This window comes from Penicillium pulvis (assembly GCF_028828015.1).
Source record: "Penicillium pulvis strain IBT 33274 chromosome Unknown contig_10_segment0_segment0, whole genome shotgun sequence".
Lineage (NCBI taxonomy): Eukaryota > Fungi > Ascomycota > Eurotiomycetes > Eurotiales > Aspergillaceae > Penicillium > Penicillium pulvis.
This window is the reverse complement of record NW_026643071.1, coordinates 2,051,253-2,069,905: the sequence shown is the minus strand read 5'-3', so window position 1 is coordinate 2,069,905 and position 18,653 is coordinate 2,051,253. Positions and strand designations below refer to the sequence as shown.

The window sequence follows — 18,653 nt, the reverse complement described above, 5'->3', positions numbered from 1 at the left end:
TCGTTTCTCATACTTAGCAAAGTGCTCAAGGTCCTCAGTGGGCCTGGAGCTTAATTATTGGATAACCAAGCTCGCACTTGGTGTAAGTCCTAGTTCTTTCAATGTCTCCCCGAAAAACTCGGCATTGAAAACCTTCCGAGGGAAGTTCTGGGTGAAGCTCTCAACTTCAATGCCATCCTCCGTTTTCAAGGCCGCAACGACCTCGAACAAAGTGGTGCTGACAGGAAGTGTCTTCATAATGTTTCCACTGGGGGTCTGGAAGCGCAGACGAGTCTCGGTATAAGCAGATGCAGGCTTCGACGTAGTTGGACCGGACGCTGTAGGCACTGGGGCAGCAGCGGGCTGGGGAGGCGGTGCCACACCCGCACGCTCAGCACGCTCACGCTCAGCCTTCAATCGTCGTTCCTCCTTGTCCGCCGCGATCTTAGCCCTGATGCGCTTTTTAGCTTCAAGCTCCTCCGCCTTCTCTCTCTTGTTTGCAGCCGCATCTTTCAATGCTTGTTTCCGCTTCAGGTCCTCCTTTGCGTCCTGACTTTCTTTGGTACTCTTTCTCCGGATTTCCTGGGAAGTATGGTCAGACACTGGCTCACATAGGTCAACAACGGGGTATGTACTTCATTTCGCTTTTGGTCTGCCTTATCCTGCATTGTTTGTGCTGACCGTTTCTCTGCCAGTCGCTCCCTCAACTCATCCAGTCGCTGCTTTTTCTGCTCCTCTGTCAATGGCGCGATATCTTCGGTCGACTCGGAAAAGTCCACATGCTCAGACTTGGATGCGTGGAACTCGGCCTGCGCATGGCTTCGGAACTTCTTGCCGCAGTCGTTGCAGACCAAGCTACGGGCCTCCTCGCCTGGTTGCAGCGCAGGGCCTTCGTCCTCCTCTGCTTCCTGTGATCCTGCCGCTTTAATCTCCTCCAGTGATTTGTCCTGGTTTGTCTCGAGCCATTCCAGAGCGCCATGCACTGTCCGATGTGTTAGCTAGGCTATAGCGGATATTTTCAAGCAATGAAAACTTACGACCACCGGTTTTGGAAATAGCTAGCTCTACGCGTTCTTTGTCGAAGCCCATGTCAATGAGCTGATCGAGGTCCGAAGCCATGATTGGTGGCGGGAGTGTATGAGGGCGAAAGGGGTTCGATAGTGATCACAGGCGTGGGAATTCAAGTGCGGTATGCGGTACGATGAAGCCGAACGGATGGTGGGTGTTAAGGCGATAGGGACAGGTAATCGGTGAAGGTGGGAGCAGCTGAGCTTGCGGGTGACGTTATCGTGAAGGCGGCGAGCGATAAGTGCGGGCCCACTCCAGTTGGCGATTTGGGACCCAATGGTTATAACAACCACCTCACCTTTGTGTAATTCGATAAAATGAATCGCACCAGACTCGAATAGCTGGTCTTGAGCCACAGAGGACCTAGTCCGAGCATAACGAACGACATTCTGGTTTACCCGCTTCCTGATCTCCAATGGTCGATGTCGCTGTTGATTTTTAGACTGTGGTTAACGCAAATCGATCAGATGATTTTGAAACCTGGTGGGCTTGAATATGAATGTTTTGATAGGCTCTAGTATCAAGATTGCGAAGGCACTGATCTTCATACTAGACATATTGTTGACCGGCCATCAACGTCCATGGGTCGATTGGTGGGTCCGGGCTGCAAATAAGAGGGGAACAGCTCCATGCATCTTCATCCTGCTAACTAAGCGAGTGCTCCAATGTAGCTTTTCTTGCGGGAAAAACAAAGGATAACGGATCGGGCTTTATTTTGGTGATTAGGTCTTCGAGGATGTTTTATGGAACCTGAGATTGATATATCTCTTCAACGGAACGAAAGAGATCCAATTCATTATTTGGAAGACTGGTGCTGTGTCTTAGAGAAATAGGCTGCTCTGATACTATTTGGACGGAGAAATATCCTAAAGGAAACATGAAGTAAAATTATAGTCTGGTGTACGGTTCCTGGGGGTATTATAGGTAGTATCTAAATGGCATAGTGATCTTCCGACTGTTATGATGGTTGATTCTGGATCGGGCTGCGTGAGGATCGACTAATCACGCGGGCATAACAGATCATTAAAACGTTGCTTTCGCAATTCAATCGTGATGTGTTTGTTATGAAATTTCTTACGATTGGTTAATCCTGAATATCAAATGTGATCCTGGAGCGTAAAAAGTCATCTTGGGACACTCTCACTCCCTATTCCCGAGAGTATAATTACCCCCAACTTTTCTTCTTCCCTCCTATTGTCTTATACTTTCCTTATCACTCTTCCATCTTTTCAAGTTCCAAACTCCACTATGAACTTCCCATTCCATCCTTCGATCTTCCTTCCACCTCTTGGAACTCCAAATTCTCCTACTCTATGTTCAAGTCCTAATTTAACTTGAGCTTTCTTCATCATCTTCCATCTTTCCCTTGGGACTTTGTTAATTCATGATATGTCCATGGATTGCGTCATCATGCACACAGAAATCTTTGTTGATTTTCGTCTTTCAAAGTTTTCCCACATATATGTTTACATTTCCTCCTCTTCGTTTCTTTGAACTCCTCTTTGTGCTGACTTCCCCCCTCACAGATTTGACAATACCCATTGTTATTCACATGACCACAATAACCATGTTTGAAGGACATTCTTTGGTTGGGCTCATCATCATTGCTTTCGGTCTGGTAATTTTTTGCTTGGTCCTTTGGACTGGACTTGGTCTGGCTCAGCATTGTCCTGCTCGTGAGGTTGGCCTGCTCGTGAGGTTGGCCTGGTCCAAAGTCACAACAACATCAACAAATGTTTCCAAATTGCCTTGACAAGACTGAGGTACCTCCCAAATGATCAAATGATCAATCCCCTTTCCTGTGACTGTGCATTGACTTTTTGACCATGTAAGATCCACCACTCCCAGATGAGATACGGTGGCCCTTACAGCAACAATGCCTTCGCCATATACTGCCAACAATTGAGCCTGCTGAGCTATCACTCTTCCCTCCCGAGGCTTCGAATCAATTCCACCGCCACTGCATAATCATCGAGCTCGTCAAATGGCTTCTTCCTCCTTGTCGCGGTCCTTTCACCTCTCCTCTCTGAACAGGTGTCACTAAACTACAAATCCTCAAGTTGAGTGTCTGGATAGATTCAGTTTGGAGCGGTTACAGCAGCGAAATTGGCCTTCATTCCCCCCCACCCTCCCTCCGGGTCTCGATCGCTTGACCGAACAAAGTTTTCATTGTGGTGTGGAGGCACAAGCCACAGGTAAAAACGACGGCATGCGGTGAAGAAGCACCGGCCAAAGTATCTTGTTGCTCGAGTCATCTCTGAACAGGCGTCACTCAACAAGAAAATCCAATGTCGAGTGTCAGGGCGAATTCAGGCTGGGCTTGGGGCATCAACACCCACAAGTTCAATTCATGCTGCTGATCACACTGATTGGCAGCCCCTCTCGACCTGTATTGTCGGGTCTCAAGGTATGTTTGAAATGGTCCTTTCTAATTCTTATGTGCGTATGAACTAAATGTTTAGACTGCAAGTCCTCCTGCCAAATTCACCCTACAGTCTGCTTGCAATCAAATTTCTCGGCACCCCGGAATACACTCGGGCTCGTTACCGGCACAAAATAAGATAAAACAAAAACTAAAGAAGATGAGCCATAAATTGGTGTTGAATGGTTGATTTGGATACGGCTCAAGACAAGAAAAAAAATCGGGAAAAATCTTGTTAACGGTCTTGTCGATACTGCCTGCTATGTTCATGTTTATGATTGCCATGTTGTTGTCTACGTTTAGGTTGAAACTTTTTAATCTGGAGATGAGACTTCAATTTTTATCGTCAATTGCATTTCCTGATTCAGAACGTTTGAAATTCCGAATTATTAGGTCATTTTTACTCAATTTGTACTCCATCTAATGGCAGATTGTGATCGAAGTAGCAAAGCATTCAAAAGTGGATATGGATCTGATAGTTCTAATAGTTTCTACTTTAATTGGAAAACCCCACCACATCACATGCATTTACGCCGTCATAGCATCCCGAGGAATCATGAATCTCCATTGATCCCTCTTACCGAGGCAGTATTCCACCCTTGCCAAAGCCTCTATAACCAAGTTTATTTTTCCATATCTGACGAGCATCTAGAACTTGCATGTTGATGTCATAACCCATCACCTGATCCATTAGTCAGCGTATCCCGAATTAGACAATCATCAACTCCTGAGACCCCAGCTCCCTGGCCAGATAACCTCCCCACGCCGTTCTCCGTTTCAAGCGCACCCTCTTTGTGGGATCCCAAGCTACAGACCCCTTCAAAATCCCACATACTCTGCGCTATCCACCGCCAAGCCACCATGTCTGTCGAGATCGATCCCCAGGAGCTTTCCTTTAAGCGTGAGTTCCCCAGTCGATCGAGTCCGCAGATCGGAGGACAATCAGATTGATCGCAGTGTTTAATTTTGTCGTAAACAGGTCCTTTCAACCAAGAAGTATGCCAGGTTCTCCGTTTGGGTAATACCACTGCCGAGCCTTTGGTGTTCAAGGTATGCGCGCCTTCATCCCCTCGGGCAATGTTAGGCGTGGACTTATCTAACCGGACTCTTTTGTGTGCGCTAGGTTAAGACAACCGCCCCCAAGCAGTATGTGCCTACTATTGTCGGCTGCGACTTTCGTCTTTTGGTCTTCAAGTTCGAGATCTGACTGTGTATAGCTATTGTGTGCGCCCCAACTCCGGCCGGGTGGAGCCTGGTAAACAGGTCGATGTTCAAGGTTCGAATCTCTTCTGCGACCTCGATATAATGGACTGGAGCTAATTCATCCGACTTAGTCCTTCTGCAAGCTATGAAGGAGGAGCCGGCTACCGATGCCAAGTGCAAGGACAAGTTTCTGGTTCAGTCCGTCGCAGTTACCAAGGACATGGAGTTCGCGAATGTGACGTCAATTGTTTGTTTTCGCAAATCCACCGAATTCATGTACTCTTTACTGACATCTGTCACAGTTCGAAAAGGCTTCCAAGTCCGCCGTGGTAGAGCGCAAGATTCGCGTCGTTTGGCTGGGCCCAGACTCGGATGTGAAGAGCGAAGTATGTCTTGAACTGCTCTTATGATTGGCGCATAACTAACCACCTATACTAGCATGTTGACGATGAGCCTCCGTCCTACCCCTCTCCCGGTGGCGCACACTTCGAGACCCCTGCCCCCAAGCAGATGAGCACCGAGCAAGGACCTCCCATTCCCGCCCCCGAATTCTCCGAAAAGCCCAAGTCCGAATCTCCGCCGACCGATAATACCTTCACCAGCTCCAAGGCCGCCGTTGTTAACTCCCTTCCCTCAAGCGAGGATCTGAAGGCCCAGCTTTCCGATGCGAATGCGCAAATCCAAAGACTGAAGGACCGACTCGCAGACCAGGGCTTGCGGCAGCGCAAGACCGGCGGCGAGAAGGATGCCCCGACAGCAATGCAACAGACACACGTTCAGGGTGCTACTGGTGTGCCGCTCCAGATCGTGGCTGCATTGTGCCTGATCAGCTTCTTGATTGCCTATTTCTTCTTTTAGGCTTGCTCTGTCGTGCTTATGCCTATCACGACTCGATGCCCCGATTCTCCCGAGTTTCTCTCATCTACCCTTTTTCTTTTTGACCTTTTGGAGTGTCTCTTGAAGAGCCCGTCCCTTTGATTCTAGCATCAGCATTTTTCTTGTGTCGACTTCGCTTCTCTATCCCCCTCGAGTATTCATATTTCATTTATTCCACACCCTGTCTTGACTTCCGGTTTTGGATGAATCCAGCCCGTGTATCCCATTCTTTCCCCTTTTCTTTGCTTCCTTATCTTTCCTGTTGTCTAATATCACGTTATGATGAACGGACTGAGTGTCTTGACTCTTCGCCTTTGTGAGATAAACCTTGGCTCGATCTGCAAGATGGAATTCATGTTCTTGCAATTAAAACTTGTTCTTAGGACCAGATGTTACTTCTAGATCTCGAATATGCAAGTAGATGTCCAATAGAATAGCTAGGATTACATGCAGACAAGAGTTCTAGACCTGAAATTAGACTACGTAGATTTAATTCTTCTTTCTAGCAATATCATTCATGTTGAGACTATCGAATTTACTGGATCTACTGCTAGATCTGTAGATAAACATATCATATAACATTTCTAAAAATAAATCCTTGACAATTGCATTGACCAATACCATTCATGATATTTACTCCTAGTAATCAATAACACCGAACCCATGAAGTATACAAACAGAAAAAAAGAACCCCCAAAATCTAGCACTGAATCTCACTCTCCTTCCATCCATCACCCTCTTCACCGTCTGGACCCGCAGACGCAGCAGAAATCCCCTCGCCACCTCGTCCAGTGCCAGCCTTTTTCTCACCTCCACCACCCCCAACAACACGACCACCTTGGGCCCGCTTGACACGACACCAAAGACCAACATTCTCATCAAGAATGAAAGTCCAAATGACCCAAACCCAACTCCGGTGACAAGGCAAAGGATCATAAAACTCCGACGCAATCTCCTTCAACTTATGCAATCTCGTCCAAGGGATAGCCGGGAAATCATGGTGCTCATTATGCAATCCCACGTTGTACGTAAGGATGTTCAGCGGACCGTAGTACGAGTAAGTCTCCGGAGGGGCAAGTTCATCAAGGGGGTGAGGCTTAGTCGTCTTTGTGGCAGGCTTGGTCTTCAACTCGGCCAGGGACTCTGTTCCGCCGGTCTTGACTTGTGAGAAGAAGTAGTGCTCGGCAATGAAGTGGCCTGCACATGGGTGTAGGGATCCGGCTAGGAAGGCGGAGGCAAGGAAGTAGAAGACTGGTGTCCAGGAGCCGCTAACCCAGGCGAGGAAGTAGTCGAATGAGAGTTGAATGACTAGGTTGATGAGGTGGATGTAGGTGAAGGGCGGGCTGTAGATGAACATTGGGCGGACGGCATAGAAGAGGATCTGGAATGTACAGAAGAATGTCTTGCCCAGGACTGAGTTCAGGACGAAGGCTTCGAATGCGGTTGGGAGGTCAGTGTCGAGACCTGTCACGCCGAGGGATTTGTGGTGGGTAAGGTGGTAGGGCTATTGATTGACGAATGTTAGTTATATTGGTTCTCTGGTGTTTATTGTTGCCTATGGCCAGCAATTGGTCATGGAGGGGCACTTACCCTGAATGCTGCACTGTATGGTAATCCGATAGGGAGGTTCGCGAAGATGGCTAGCATGCGGTTGGCCATCGGGGACCGGAAAGCCAGGTTATGGGAGATCTCATGGATGGCGAGGAACAGGTTCTGGTTTGATGTCGCTCCGATCACGTAGGCAGTAGCCAGGAATTTCCAGTCGAGCATGGAGGTATTGCGGAGGAGGTATGCGCAGGTGATTTGTAGGGAGACAACGCCGAGGACGACATATTTTGTGAGAGGCTCAGGACCACAGAGCTTGGTCACCTAGTCAAAGATAGAGGTTAGCAAGTAATTCCAGGAGATTCAGTGCTGTGCCCTGGCGGACAACGTAGGTTCAACTTCAACCGTGGCCCGGGTTCCCGAATCCAGGTACCAACAAACAGCGGTCCAACACCACAACACGAAATGGACGGGTCACATACCTCTGGATGGGCTTTGATAATTGCCTGTCGTCTTGACCGGTGCGGTTCTTCAGTGTAAGTCCAGAAGAACTTGTCCTCTACCGCGGTGTCGTTCGGTGGTGGAATTCGTGGAGAGGCGGTGTCGGTTTGGGGTTGAGACTTTTTCGCCGACACCCTAAGGTGTGGCGTGGTTTCAACTACCGAAGACATGTTGAAGGTTGTGTGAGTCGAGAAGTGTCGACATGGAAAGAAATGCGGATTTAAAAAAGGCGGAAGTGGCTCGATTCCACGTGGGGCGACACGGGAGACCTGGATGGTCCATTACTTGATGAGGCTTGGCATGATATGATCTACATTGCATATTATTTGCTGGAGCTTTTTACGATTCTTCACTTCGTTGACTATTTTGGGAGGTGCTTATAATATCACTAGCAAATCAGTAGTCGTCTCCACGACTGATGACCTCCTTGACGTTTGGCCGGAGCAAGATAGTCTGTGATAAGAGTCAGTTGAGGTTCATCCAGATGCTGTTAGAGCACTCACATGTTCAAATTGGGCAGTGTAGGAGCCCTTGATATCGCAGAGAGGGGGGTAATCCTGCACAATTCCAGACGCGACCAGGTTGTTCAACTAAAGATTTGTTAGTCCGACTGTATACTTCACAATTCAGAGCCAAACATACCCCAAGGAGATATTTATCCTGGCCCAATCGGTCCAAATAACGACGACAGAAGGGCAGGGTGCCGAAGTTCTTGTTGATCACATTCAAGAGGTTCTTGGCCGACGAGAGGCGGAGAGGAACATTAGGAGCATCCTGTGCGAGAGCATAGTGGGAGCATTCCATCTATTAAAGTCAGTACTCGATTCTACTCGGTTCAATTGCAGTCATGGACATACCTCTTCGCGGACGTAACCCTTTCCGGTACTACCGAAAGTCTCAATAGCGAAAGTCTCACCCTCCTCCATCTTAGTCTGGTCAGTGCCCTTCACAATGGGCACGCTCTTGCCTCCGTGGATGACGTGCTGCTCAATGTTGTGACCGTTCAAGTTGCGGATACACTTGACCGGGTACATAGTGCCGTTGAGCTCAACTTCGTAGCTCTCCATGGCTTCCTGAATGGCAGCACCAATATCACTCATGCGGACATCAATACCAGCTTCCTATAAACTGAGTCAGCATCATACAGAGGACTTTCTAGTCGCAAGAACTTACCCGAATACCAGTGTTGGTAGCGTCCTTGACGGCTTCCAAAAGCGGGTCATATACAGGGTCAAAGGTCATAGTGAAGGCACTGTCCACAATGCGACCATTGAGATGAGCACCAAAATCAACCTTCATGACATCGCCCTGCTGGAGGACCATCTTGTTGCCAGCGTTGGGAGTATAGTGGGCAGCGCAGTGGTTGATGCTCAGACCACAAGGGAAACCCATACCACCCTTAAGGTTGTCACCCTCCTCAAGACCTGAGTGGCCGGTCAAGGCACGGACAGAGTCTTCGATACCCTCAGCGATCTCCGTAAGGGTCTGGCCGGGTCTGATGTTCTTCTGCGCATATTGACGAACTTGACGGTGAATCTCAGCACCCTGGCGGTACTCCTGGAGGAAGTCGTTGTTCATGCGATCGAGGTAGCGCTTCTCTTCGTTGGTAGTGCGGTAGGCATTGTCGTTCAGGTATTCGACAATCTCACCCTCGGGATATTGGCCGTTGGGGAAGAGGTTGGCGACAGGTACGCGAGGAGGTTCACTCTGGACCTTGGCGCCACCCTTCTTCTTCTTCTTAGACTTGCGCTTCTTCTTCTTTTTGGCGGCTGTGAGAGAGCATTGTTAGTAATGGTCATTTTTCCCAGCCATTGTCAAAGGCGGGATATGAGATGAAGGTGCGTTGTTTAAAAAACAGCGCTGAGAAAACCTACCTCCAGCAGCGCCAGCCTCGGGGGCGCCTTCTTCCTGGTCGTCGTCAGAGTCGTCCTCCGCTTCGGCGGCCTGGCCGGCTGCGGGGACATCGGCCGGAGCGCCGTTCTGGCCGTTCACTAGATTGTCGTTAGTTCCGCGGCTTCGATTTTGGCGATTATTAAAACTCACAGGCAAGCTCTTCCAGCTTCTCGGTCGCCTGAGCTGCCATGGTGTTGTATAGAGGAGTGTGGTGAAGTGGAGGAAGAGAGGGGAATTCGGAATTCGGGGAAAGAATTTGCTACGATAAGATACGCTTGTATAAGAAGTGGCGGGTTTCCAAACAATGAAAATTCATTGGGTAAAACGTTCCATAGAAGGTTTGGTTTCTTTTTGCTCTTTTTAAATCATTAGCCATATTAAATATGTATTATTTATTGATCTTTAGGTTTTCTTTTCGTTCTATATCGATTTTTCCAGTGCTCGTGTGCGCAAATCAAGGTGGAACATCCAATTCGGTAGATGTTATAGATCTAATTTTTCAGGAACATGAACTTTCTACTCCCATTTCAGGAATCCAAGTTTCTGCATTAATTATTTATAGATAGTTAGCATGATTATACAACTTGGAAGCACTTCTAGTTGTCCCGGGAAATTCATCTGGATTTTGCGACGCCAGTTGACGTACACTTAGTTACCTATCTCCGTCATTTGAACTAGAACAGTCCGTATCCTCACAGTCATCGTTATCGTAGATCCTTTAAAGTCTCAGGTCCATGATGACTATTTCCAAGGTTCCAATATTCAAGTGGACGATTATGCATGATCAGCCCTGTCGTCGACGGCATACCCAAGCTAAGTTGCAACCAGGTTGCCCAGTCCATATCAAAGCCCTGAACAACGCAGTTGGCTAAGTCTATGTTCCTAATATCTAGAAGACTATAGATATGAGACTTCGTCTAGATAGCTCATTGCTACCCAACAATTAAACAAATTGGTTGTCCAGGGTGTTCTATGCCAGCAGAAATTCACCAAGACATTGCGGCAACGGGATGCTTGAATATAAGTAATTAGGGCCATTTTCTGAACGATCAATGTACTGTCTACGATATCAGTGACTTTCTGCTTGGTTACTCCAAATACAAGAATGGCATCTGTGTGTTCTGTACATGCTCTTAAATCTGCCTGGGTTTTGCGAGAGCGAAGGCCGAGTCCTTCTTATAAATTAGGCAAAAAGGGCCCGTGGATCTGTACAGATAGTATATGTGTGGCCTTTCTCCCCACTCTCAATCTTCTACTCAGGGGTTCCGCAAGTGAGATCACACTTTATCCAACAAACGTTGTGTTGAAATCAGCTTCGATATGCCATTGGGACAGTAGAGCATCTATTTAGAATATGCCTAAGCCATCACTATCACTATCCATGAAATGCCCAGGGCTAGTAAATTTAGGTGTCTATCCGAGCATGAGGGGCAGCTGGACAAGTGGGGGGAGGGGAACACGATGTGTACAGCTAAATGGTCTCTGTTATCTAATCTGATCATCAGCTCAGAGAAATCCCCTAGTCCACACAACCTTTTCAAACCAAAAGCATATGAAATAATAGAAGCATTTGACCATATTACACTCATAGATACGATCCTCAAGGTTATCTAGAACGAGCCTATGTAATAAAGGTGGTGATTAGCTGGTAGTGCTCGAGATCAGCCCTGATCACCGATGACGCCACCCGGCTTTCTCACCTCAACCTTCTTTCCTCCTCACCTAACCTCCCCCAACTCCCCCGCCCATTTCCCTAACACCGATGTGACCAACGCCAAAACCTCATACAAGCAGCAATGCCTCCTCCTCGACCAGCCATTTTCCTCCTATCCACCCCTCACAAGTCAAGCCGTGCTTCTCCTCATCTCCGCACGCGCCACAGCTGCTTCCTATTCACGCACACGACCAAGCGCCCACAACCACAAACACCCCACAAATTCACACAAAGAATAAACATCCGCACATTCACTTCAACAAGACAAACCTACGCCCAAGAACAAAACCACTACGAAACCCTCGGTCTCCCCATAAGCGCCTCAGCAGCCGAGATCAAAAAGTAAGCCACTCCAAGAATCCAGTCGAGCAACCACTAACAACCCCAGAAAATTCTACGCACTTTCTTTAAAGCACCACCCAGATCGTAACCGCAAAGACCCGGAAGCAGGCCAACGCTTCGCCCGCATCTCAGCAGCCTACAACATCCTAGGCCACGCCTCCAAACGCGCAATCTACGACCGCGATCATGGCTTCCACGCACAACACCACCATGGACACGGCGTTCCACACGGAAGTCACAGCAGCCACACCGCACACCCGAATAAAGGCGGAAGTTATGCCGGCTCAAGGCCTGCCAGCGGTCTAAGTAAGCGACGCGGAACATTCCACGGTCCACCGCCCAGTTTCTACGAGCAGGGTGGGTACGGAGCTACGGGGCGGACGGGCGGCGAGGGCGGGTATAAAGCTGGGTCTACGGATGAATTTGGGGAGACGAAGAAGAAAGAGGATGATCCTGAGGATCCGATGGGGTTTATCTATAGGAATCCTTTGGGTCATTTTAATGCGCGGGCGCATTTCAAGACGCAGAGTGCTGAGGATAAGAGGCGGATTGAACGCAGGAGGAAGGCTAGACATGAGGCTTTCAAGCAGAAGGGGGCTGTTATGGCTAGTGGGAATTTCCAGGCTAGTGAGTTCTTCATTGTTTGCGGGATTTTTGGGTTTCTGATTGCCGTTGGGGGCTTCTTCACGAATCCGTTGCCGCCGACTTCTGCGCCTAGTGATGGGGTGCGGAGGAAGGAGGGCAGGAGTTCTTAATTGAAATTCTGATGTATGCGTATACACCGGTTGTATGATGCAGATACGTTCTAGAGACCATTTTATAGCTACTGTCAATATTGGTACGCAGTACTTTCATCTTAAATGTACAATCTACAGTCGAGATAAGATCGAAGATCCATCAAACAAAAGGAATTTAGATTTGATATACAACGTGTGAACAGCACTAAACTATTGCACACAGATTATCTGGGGGAAAAGCCAATAGTTCATAAACCTTTGTTCCTCCACCACATGGCCTTTTGGGAGCACGATCAACAGAAACAAAGAATTAAAAACTTGCCTGATAGCATGATACTCTCAGGTTGGGTTAGGGTAGAACACTTAAGCCTCGAAGGTGAAGCTGGCGCCAACCTTGTGGGCAGCCTGGTTCAGGTTCTGGGTATCGAAAGAGGCACCGAGGCCGAGGGTGACACCGGGGCGGAGCAGGACGTTGTAAGCCAGAGCGGCAACACCACGGTCGTTGATCTTGGCCTGTAACAGAGAGAAAAATGGTGAGTTTGACATTGCATGCTTAATATCAGTATCAATAGAAACGTACCTTGGCGAAGGAAGAGGGGTCCAGGCGGTACTTGCTGGCAACCTCAAGACCGACAGCGTTGCCGGAGTTGGAGTCCCAGGAAGCCTTGGCACCGGCCTCGACCTGAGCGTTGACGCGGTGGTAGTAGCTGGCGGAGAAGAGGGACAGGTTGTTGCTGGCGGTGATGGCAGCGGAGTACTGGGGAACGCTGTAACCGACGGCAGCGGAGTACTTGGTGATGGCAGCCTTGTTGACGTCGTAGCCACCCTCAGCACCGACGAGGAAGCCCTCGTGGCCGAGAACGGCGTCGAGGTTGGCAGTGGGGCCGTTCAGCAGGTCGAAGAAAGCACGGGCGTGCAGGTTGGGCTGCTTGAAGTACAGGTTGAGCTTGGCACCCTTGGACTGCTTAGCGGGCTGGTACTGGGTCAGGATCTCAGCCTTGAGGCCCTTGGCGATGTTGTTGTCCAGCTCGAGCTTGGTGTCGAGGGCGTTGGCGGTGGTCCAAGCCTGGGTGAGGGTGAGGCCTGGGCAGGGACGAATCATTAGCTTGATTGTGTGCTTGGCATTTGCAGGATTTGTTAAAAGAAAAAAAAAGACTCGGCGTGACGCGAGGTGGCCCGATGAAGATATGAAAAACGTCATGGGCCGACCCTCGCGCACGCCTGGTTCAGGTGGTTTGCGACGAGTGGGGGCTTTACCAGTAGGCGCATCGACGTACTTGGCCTCGAGCTATAGTGGAAATCGATGTTAGCAATCTGTTGTTGCTTTTTCCTGGAATTGGGCCTTCTCCGCGGATAAGAGAAGGCCGGAAAAAACTCACCTGGCCAGCGATGGAACCCTCGTGGGCGGACTTGCCCTTAACGGTGAAGGTGACACCGTTGGGGGCCTTGGACTTAACCTCAAGGTTGGCTAGAAGCTTGTTAGTGAACGTTTTTTGGGGATGGAAGTAGGCTAAACGAACCCGGGCTGGCGTGGTAGAAGTCCTTGTTCAGGAGCTATTGGAGGTAGTATCAGCTATCCATTCTTTGCGGGAGTGATTATTTCAGTTCCATTAAGCATCGTACATCATTGGCCGCCTTGGCGATGTCAGAGAAAGCAGCGGGAGCAGACATGATGAATGTGTGTGACGAGAGAAGTTACTCGGGGGATGAGGAAGAAGAAAGGGAGTTTGGCGGGTTGTGATGTGTTGGGGGAGAAGGGGCACCCGCTGAGCGTCCCGTGATTGATTGGTTGGTGCTCGGTTGCCGGGCGAATCCGCCGTGCTGGTGCTTATGTAACGGCAGAGCTCCGATCATTGAACTTTACTTTTCACTCAATTTACGGGGAAACGGGAAGGCCCTGAGGGTATATACATCCATTTCTATTTGGAATATCTAAATAATCGTTTGTTCGAAATCTTCACTTTTTATAAGAGCAACAACTCTCTTACGCAACGTGCTTGTACTTCTGGTTGTGGGTGCCAATTGCCCTATGACGCAGGTTAGTATTCAATCAGATCACATCATTTCTCCACGACTTCTACTTACCGGCCGGAGGGGTCAGTCTGCTTCGACCAGGTAGGGGTCCACCGCTCAACGGTACCCGCACAGTAGGGCGGGAACTGCTCATCGAACATAGTGCGGTACCAGTAACTATAAAAAAACAATGTCAGTTAATTTTGATTTTGTGAGAGCATGCGGGGCAACATACGCCTCCTTAGTGTCGGGGATGTCGGTACCCCACTCGGGCTTGGGGTTCTTCATCATCTCGTCGGTAACCATCTTCTCGGCGGTATCCTTCAGGCCATCAATCCATCCGTATCCGACACCGTCAGAGAACTGCTCCTTCTGGCGCCACAGGATCTTATCGGGAAGGTAGGGAGTGTTATCGGGCTCGTCGGTAGTGTCAAAGGCCTTGCGCAGGATGTACTTCTCAATGTGGCCCTCGGTAATCATCTTGTCCTTAGGGTCCGTGGCCATGCAGGTCTCCAGGAACTCCTTGTCGAGGAAAGGCACACGGGCCTCAAGACCCCAGGCAGAGGTGGACTTGTTGGCACGCAAGCAGTCAGCCAAGTGCAAGTTCTTGACACGACGGACAGTCTCCTTGTGGAACTCCTCGCGGTTGGGAGCAGCGTGGAAGTAGAGGTAGCCACCAAAGATCTCGTCACTGCCCTCACCACTCAGGACCATCTTAACACCCATAGCCTTGATCTTGCGGGACAGCAAGTACATGGGGGTAGAGGCACGGATGGTGGTCACATCGTAAGTCTCGAGGTGGTAGATAACATCAGCAAGGGCGTTCAGGCCGTCCTCGATGGTGAAAGTGAAGGCGTGGTGCTTGGTGCCGAGGAACTTGGCGACCTCCAGGGCAGCCTCAGTATCAGGAGCACCGGGCAAGCCGATGGAGAAGGAGTGCAACTGCTGGAAAGTGGTGACAGTGGACAGATCGTTCTCGTCATCAATACCGACCAAATCAGAGCCGGCAGCCTCGGACTTGGCGGCGGCGCGGGCAGCATCCTGCATGCGGAGAGTCTCACGCTGGGCAATAGCAGCAACGAGGCTGGAGTCAAGACCACCGGACAGCAGGACACCGTAAGGGACCTCAGCCATCAGGCGCTTGCGAACGGACTTCTCCAAAGTGTGGCGAATAGCCATCAAGTCAGTGGGGGTGGAGGGGACGTTGGTGGGGTCCCACCACTTGGGCTCGAAGTAACGAGTCAGCTTGTCGGTGCTGGAGTCATAGATGTGACCGGGAGGGAAAGCGATGATGTTGTCGCAAACCGGGTGCAGACACTTGAGCTCGGAGGCGAAGTAGACAGCACCGGGGGTGGAGGAAGAGCGGCCGAGGTAGAAGCTGGTGATACCAATGGGGTCACGGGCAGCAACGACACGGTCAAGCTTCTTGTCCCAGAGAACCCAGGAGAACATGCCGTCGAGGTGCTTGGGGGCATCGAGACCGTGCTCCATGTACTAAAAAATGGGATATCAGACATGTTCCTTGCATAACTAACGGTTTCCATTGTCACATACCAAGGGAATGATGACCTCACAGTCGGAGTGAGTCTTGAAGTTGTACTTGGTCTTCAGGGCTTTCCGCAAGATACGGTGGTTGTAAATCTCACCGTTGACGGCGAGGGCGAGGGTCTCATCATCGTTGACGAGGGGCTGGGCACCGGAGTCTGGGATAACATGAGAAAATGAACTGCTGGAACAAAGGCTGATCTGTGATCTGAAGATGATTGCGACATACCGACACCGACGATACTCAAACGCTCGTGAGCAAGGACTAGAGAACAGCCATTAGCGCCAACATTCATCCCACCACGATAATCATTGAATGACGATTGACTCACTAGTGCTCTGAGCGCAGAAGTTTCCACCTGTCAAGAAATATCCAGTCAATATCCTCACTCCCAATGTGTACAGTTTTCGAGCTCCAATCCATCCGGTGACTCACTCCAATCGGGACCACGGTGGCGCACACTGTTGAGGATTCGCAATTAGTGACAAGCCCTCAATTGCAGAACGAATGCAAAGAAGAAGAGGACAACTTACGCCTTGGCCATGCGCAAAGCCTGGGGCTTGAACTTTTGCACATCGGGGTGACTGTTCAGACTCGAGTTAGCAATGACTCAACCCACCATCGCGTGCCGGGAATGAAAAGGCATAGTGGGGGTAAGGAAAGTGGGATGGGATTTGCAGTGATTAACGTACTGGTGACACGCGAAGATTCCACACATGACGGGCAGTTGATACTCTTGTTGAGTGGGAGATCAATTGGAGTCAATGGGAGGAAGGAAGGAAAGATTGACTAATCCCGAATTCTGGGGGAGTTTAAACCGGCAATTGGCGATTTTTTTTCGTTTCCGGCGAGGGGCGATGTCGGCCAGTCTTTGAGTCACCGATAAGATAACACCAGCCACTGACACCGGCGCAATTACTTGGCATTTCTTCTAGATTCAAAATTTACTGTTTACTATATACACCTGGATCTAGAAAGTGACATCTCTTGCAAACATCATGTGTTAGTATTAGGGTTGCTGCATAAAGATCTTTCATCTAAGTGGGGACTATTACTCACCCGGTGAGTGTGCTAGATCATGAATACTTATGACTCTAGACTTCGGATGAACAATAAGCATGACTATGGATCTAGGATGAAAGGTAATTAGACATCTGTTCATTGTAAACCATAGCCTTTCAAAGGAACATTCTCCGCATCTAAATGGCAACTTCCATGCCAACATACACTGCCAAAGCATCTATTCGTCCATGCATGATGGCAATACAAAGAGCTTACCTAATCCTTTCGGCGGGGCGATTGGAGATCGCATCTTGAGCTGCACGGCGCAAATAGCTTTATTTAACCCGCCACCACCTTTCTTCTCCTCTTCCGCTCTCGTTCCCTCTTGACCGAGCTATATCTAACTATCTCACTCTTCCTGGATACTCATCTCACTCCACCGCTGATCAGGACTGGACATTATGTCGCTTTGCCAAAATCGTCTTCAAGAAGAGCGGTATGTGATATCTGCAGGCTATCCTAGCGCAAAATAATCTGATTTCTACGTGTATGCTGACAAATTCGGCGATCCTTTAGCAAGCAATGGCGCCGTGACCACCCCTTTGGATTCGTCGCAAAGCCCCAGCGGACGGCGCAGGGAACGTTAGACCTTAAGCGCTGGGAATGCGCCGTACCCGGAAAGAAGGACACCCTCTGGGAAGGTGGAGTTTACAAGCTGGACGTGATCTTTCCTGACGGTGAGTTATTTTGCGCATCCCTTTTTGGTCCGTATACTGATCTGACGTTCTTTTCGCTGCGTCTAGAATATCCTACCAAGCCACCCAAGTGTACGTATTGCCACCTACATAACTGCCCATTATGGCCGCAACGCTCCTCCGAATTCGACTAACAAGTTCATCTGCAGGCAAATTCACTCCGCCGCTTTTCCACCCGAACGTCTACCCTTCCGGCACAGTCTGCCTTTCCATTTTGAACGAGGAGGAAGCTTGGCGTCCCGCGATCACAATCCGCCAAATTCTGCTCGGAATTCAGGATCTGCTGAATGATCCCAACCCCGAATCGCCCGCGCAAGCCGATGCCTACAACCTCTTTAAGAAGGATCGCCCTGCATATGAACGACGAGTCCGCCAAGTGGTGAAGGAAAACCCGCCGATGTAGGAAATCGATGGGGTTGCGCATAGCGAGTCTAACGACTAACGGCGCTTTTCATTTTGCGGTTACCATTTGATTTGTCGTTTCTACAGCAATATGGCGAGACATACCAGTATCTCGCTTGCATTACATCCTTACCTCGGCGCAGGGAGCATTCTGCTTTTCTCGACCGATCACCAGCGTGGCGTTTCTTGAGCAAATGGATGGCGTTTGCAGATCAGTTCCAAGGTTTTTATGAGTGTTTGATCTCATTGTAAACAAGTTGTAGGGTAATGTGTAACTTGGATGAGATGCCCCATGGGGTTCGGTCTAGCAAGGTACAATCGGAATTGTACTACGTAGTACGTAATACATGTACTATCTCGAGTCCTTGTTCAAATGTTTCGAGTCTTTGTGCTTTCAGTCATGAGACACACAAAGAGTGTCTATGCATGAAGGCGCATTCAACGTAAGTGAAAGCCAATCCTGGCCTGCTCCACTCAGAAAATAGAGCCCCGGCATGGATCTACATCCAAATATTGCTCAAACAAATTCTAAGCCAATGAAAGAGAATCCATGCAACCAATTCATTACTATTACCCAGAAATAGCTAGCCGGAAATATCCTACTGACTAAGGCACAGGGCATAAAGATAGCAAAAAGCCCTTGAACTCGTTCATG

The 18,653-nt window shown here is 49.3% G+C and overlaps 8 protein-coding genes across 8 annotated transcripts; 3 read left to right on the top strand and 5 right to left on the bottom strand.

Annotated features, from left to right (window-relative positions):
* Positions 1 to 54: 54 nt before the first annotated feature.
* N7503_000798 (UBA and UBX domain-containing protein) lies at positions 55 to 1,098 on the bottom strand (the record flags this gene model as incomplete). The annotated part of the gene is made up of 3 exons (XM_057060359.1): positions 55 to 561; positions 615 to 961; positions 1,017 to 1,098. The coding sequence occupies 3 exons, from the start codon at positions 1,096 to 1,098 to the stop codon at positions 55 to 57; spliced, it is 936 nt and encodes a 311-aa protein (XP_056927282.1).
* Positions 1,099 to 4,330: 3,232 nt separating this feature from the next.
* On the top strand, positions 4,331 to 5,530 carry N7503_000797 (uncharacterized protein; the record flags this gene model as incomplete). Its single annotated transcript, XM_057060358.1, has 7 exons — positions 4,331 to 4,370; positions 4,449 to 4,519; positions 4,593 to 4,615; positions 4,687 to 4,745; positions 4,804 to 4,919; positions 4,975 to 5,058; positions 5,111 to 5,530. 7 exons carry the CDS (start codon positions 4,331 to 4,333, stop codon positions 5,528 to 5,530), a joined length of 813 nt encoding a protein of 270 aa, XP_056927281.1.
* A 718-nt stretch (positions 5,531 to 6,248) lies between these two features.
* Positions 6,249 to 7,764, bottom strand: N7503_000796 (sphingolipid delta(4)-desaturase family protein; the record flags this gene model as incomplete). Its single annotated transcript, XM_057060357.1, has 3 exons — positions 6,249 to 7,052; positions 7,139 to 7,417; positions 7,576 to 7,764. The coding sequence occupies 3 exons, from the start codon at positions 7,762 to 7,764 to the stop codon at positions 6,249 to 6,251; spliced, it is 1,272 nt and encodes a 423-aa protein (XP_056927280.1).
* A 226-nt stretch (positions 7,765 to 7,990) lies between these two features.
* N7503_000795 (methionine aminopeptidase 2) lies at positions 7,991 to 9,677 on the bottom strand (the record flags this gene model as incomplete). Its single annotated transcript, XM_057060356.1, has 7 exons — positions 7,991 to 8,047; positions 8,098 to 8,184; positions 8,237 to 8,398; positions 8,452 to 8,715; positions 8,768 to 9,363; positions 9,469 to 9,585; positions 9,638 to 9,677. The coding sequence occupies 7 exons, from the start codon at positions 9,675 to 9,677 to the stop codon at positions 7,991 to 7,993; spliced, it is 1,323 nt and encodes a 440-aa protein (XP_056927279.1).
* Positions 9,678 to 11,283: 1,606 nt separating this feature from the next.
* On the top strand, positions 11,284 to 12,298 carry N7503_000794 (uncharacterized protein; the record flags this gene model as incomplete). Its single annotated transcript, XM_057060355.1, has 2 exons — positions 11,284 to 11,543; positions 11,590 to 12,298. The coding sequence occupies 2 exons, from the start codon at positions 11,284 to 11,286 to the stop codon at positions 12,296 to 12,298; spliced, it is 969 nt and encodes a 322-aa protein (XP_056927278.1).
* A 345-nt stretch (positions 12,299 to 12,643) lies between these two features.
* On the bottom strand, positions 12,644 to 13,951 carry N7503_000793 (porin; the record flags this gene model as incomplete). The annotated part of the gene is made up of 6 exons (XM_057060354.1): positions 12,644 to 12,793; positions 12,861 to 13,363; positions 13,538 to 13,568; positions 13,660 to 13,748; positions 13,801 to 13,834; positions 13,904 to 13,951. The coding sequence occupies 6 exons, from the start codon at positions 13,949 to 13,951 to the stop codon at positions 12,644 to 12,646; spliced, it is 855 nt and encodes a 284-aa protein (XP_056927277.1).
* A 224-nt stretch (positions 13,952 to 14,175) lies between these two features.
* Positions 14,176 to 16,748, bottom strand: N7503_000792 (asparagine synthetase B). The gene is made up of 9 exons (XM_057060353.1): positions 16,532 to 16,748; positions 16,373 to 16,423; positions 16,275 to 16,300; positions 16,171 to 16,197; positions 16,068 to 16,103; positions 15,848 to 15,996; positions 14,529 to 15,787; positions 14,366 to 14,470; positions 14,176 to 14,307 (listed from the first exon to the last, which is right to left on the bottom strand). Exons 1-9 carry the CDS (start codon positions 16,555 to 16,557, stop codon positions 14,265 to 14,267), a joined length of 1,722 nt encoding a protein of 573 aa, XP_056927276.1. The 5' UTR covers positions 16,558 to 16,748; the 3' UTR covers positions 14,176 to 14,264.
* Positions 16,749 to 17,302: 554 nt separating this feature from the next.
* Positions 17,303 to 17,999, top strand: N7503_000791 (E2 SUMO-conjugating protein UBC9; the record flags this gene model as incomplete). Its single annotated transcript, XM_057060352.1, has 4 exons — positions 17,303 to 17,337; positions 17,418 to 17,578; positions 17,645 to 17,668; positions 17,746 to 17,999. The coding sequence occupies 4 exons, from the start codon at positions 17,303 to 17,305 to the stop codon at positions 17,997 to 17,999; spliced, it is 474 nt and encodes a 157-aa protein (XP_056927275.1).
* Positions 18,000 to 18,653: the final 654 nt, after the last annotated feature.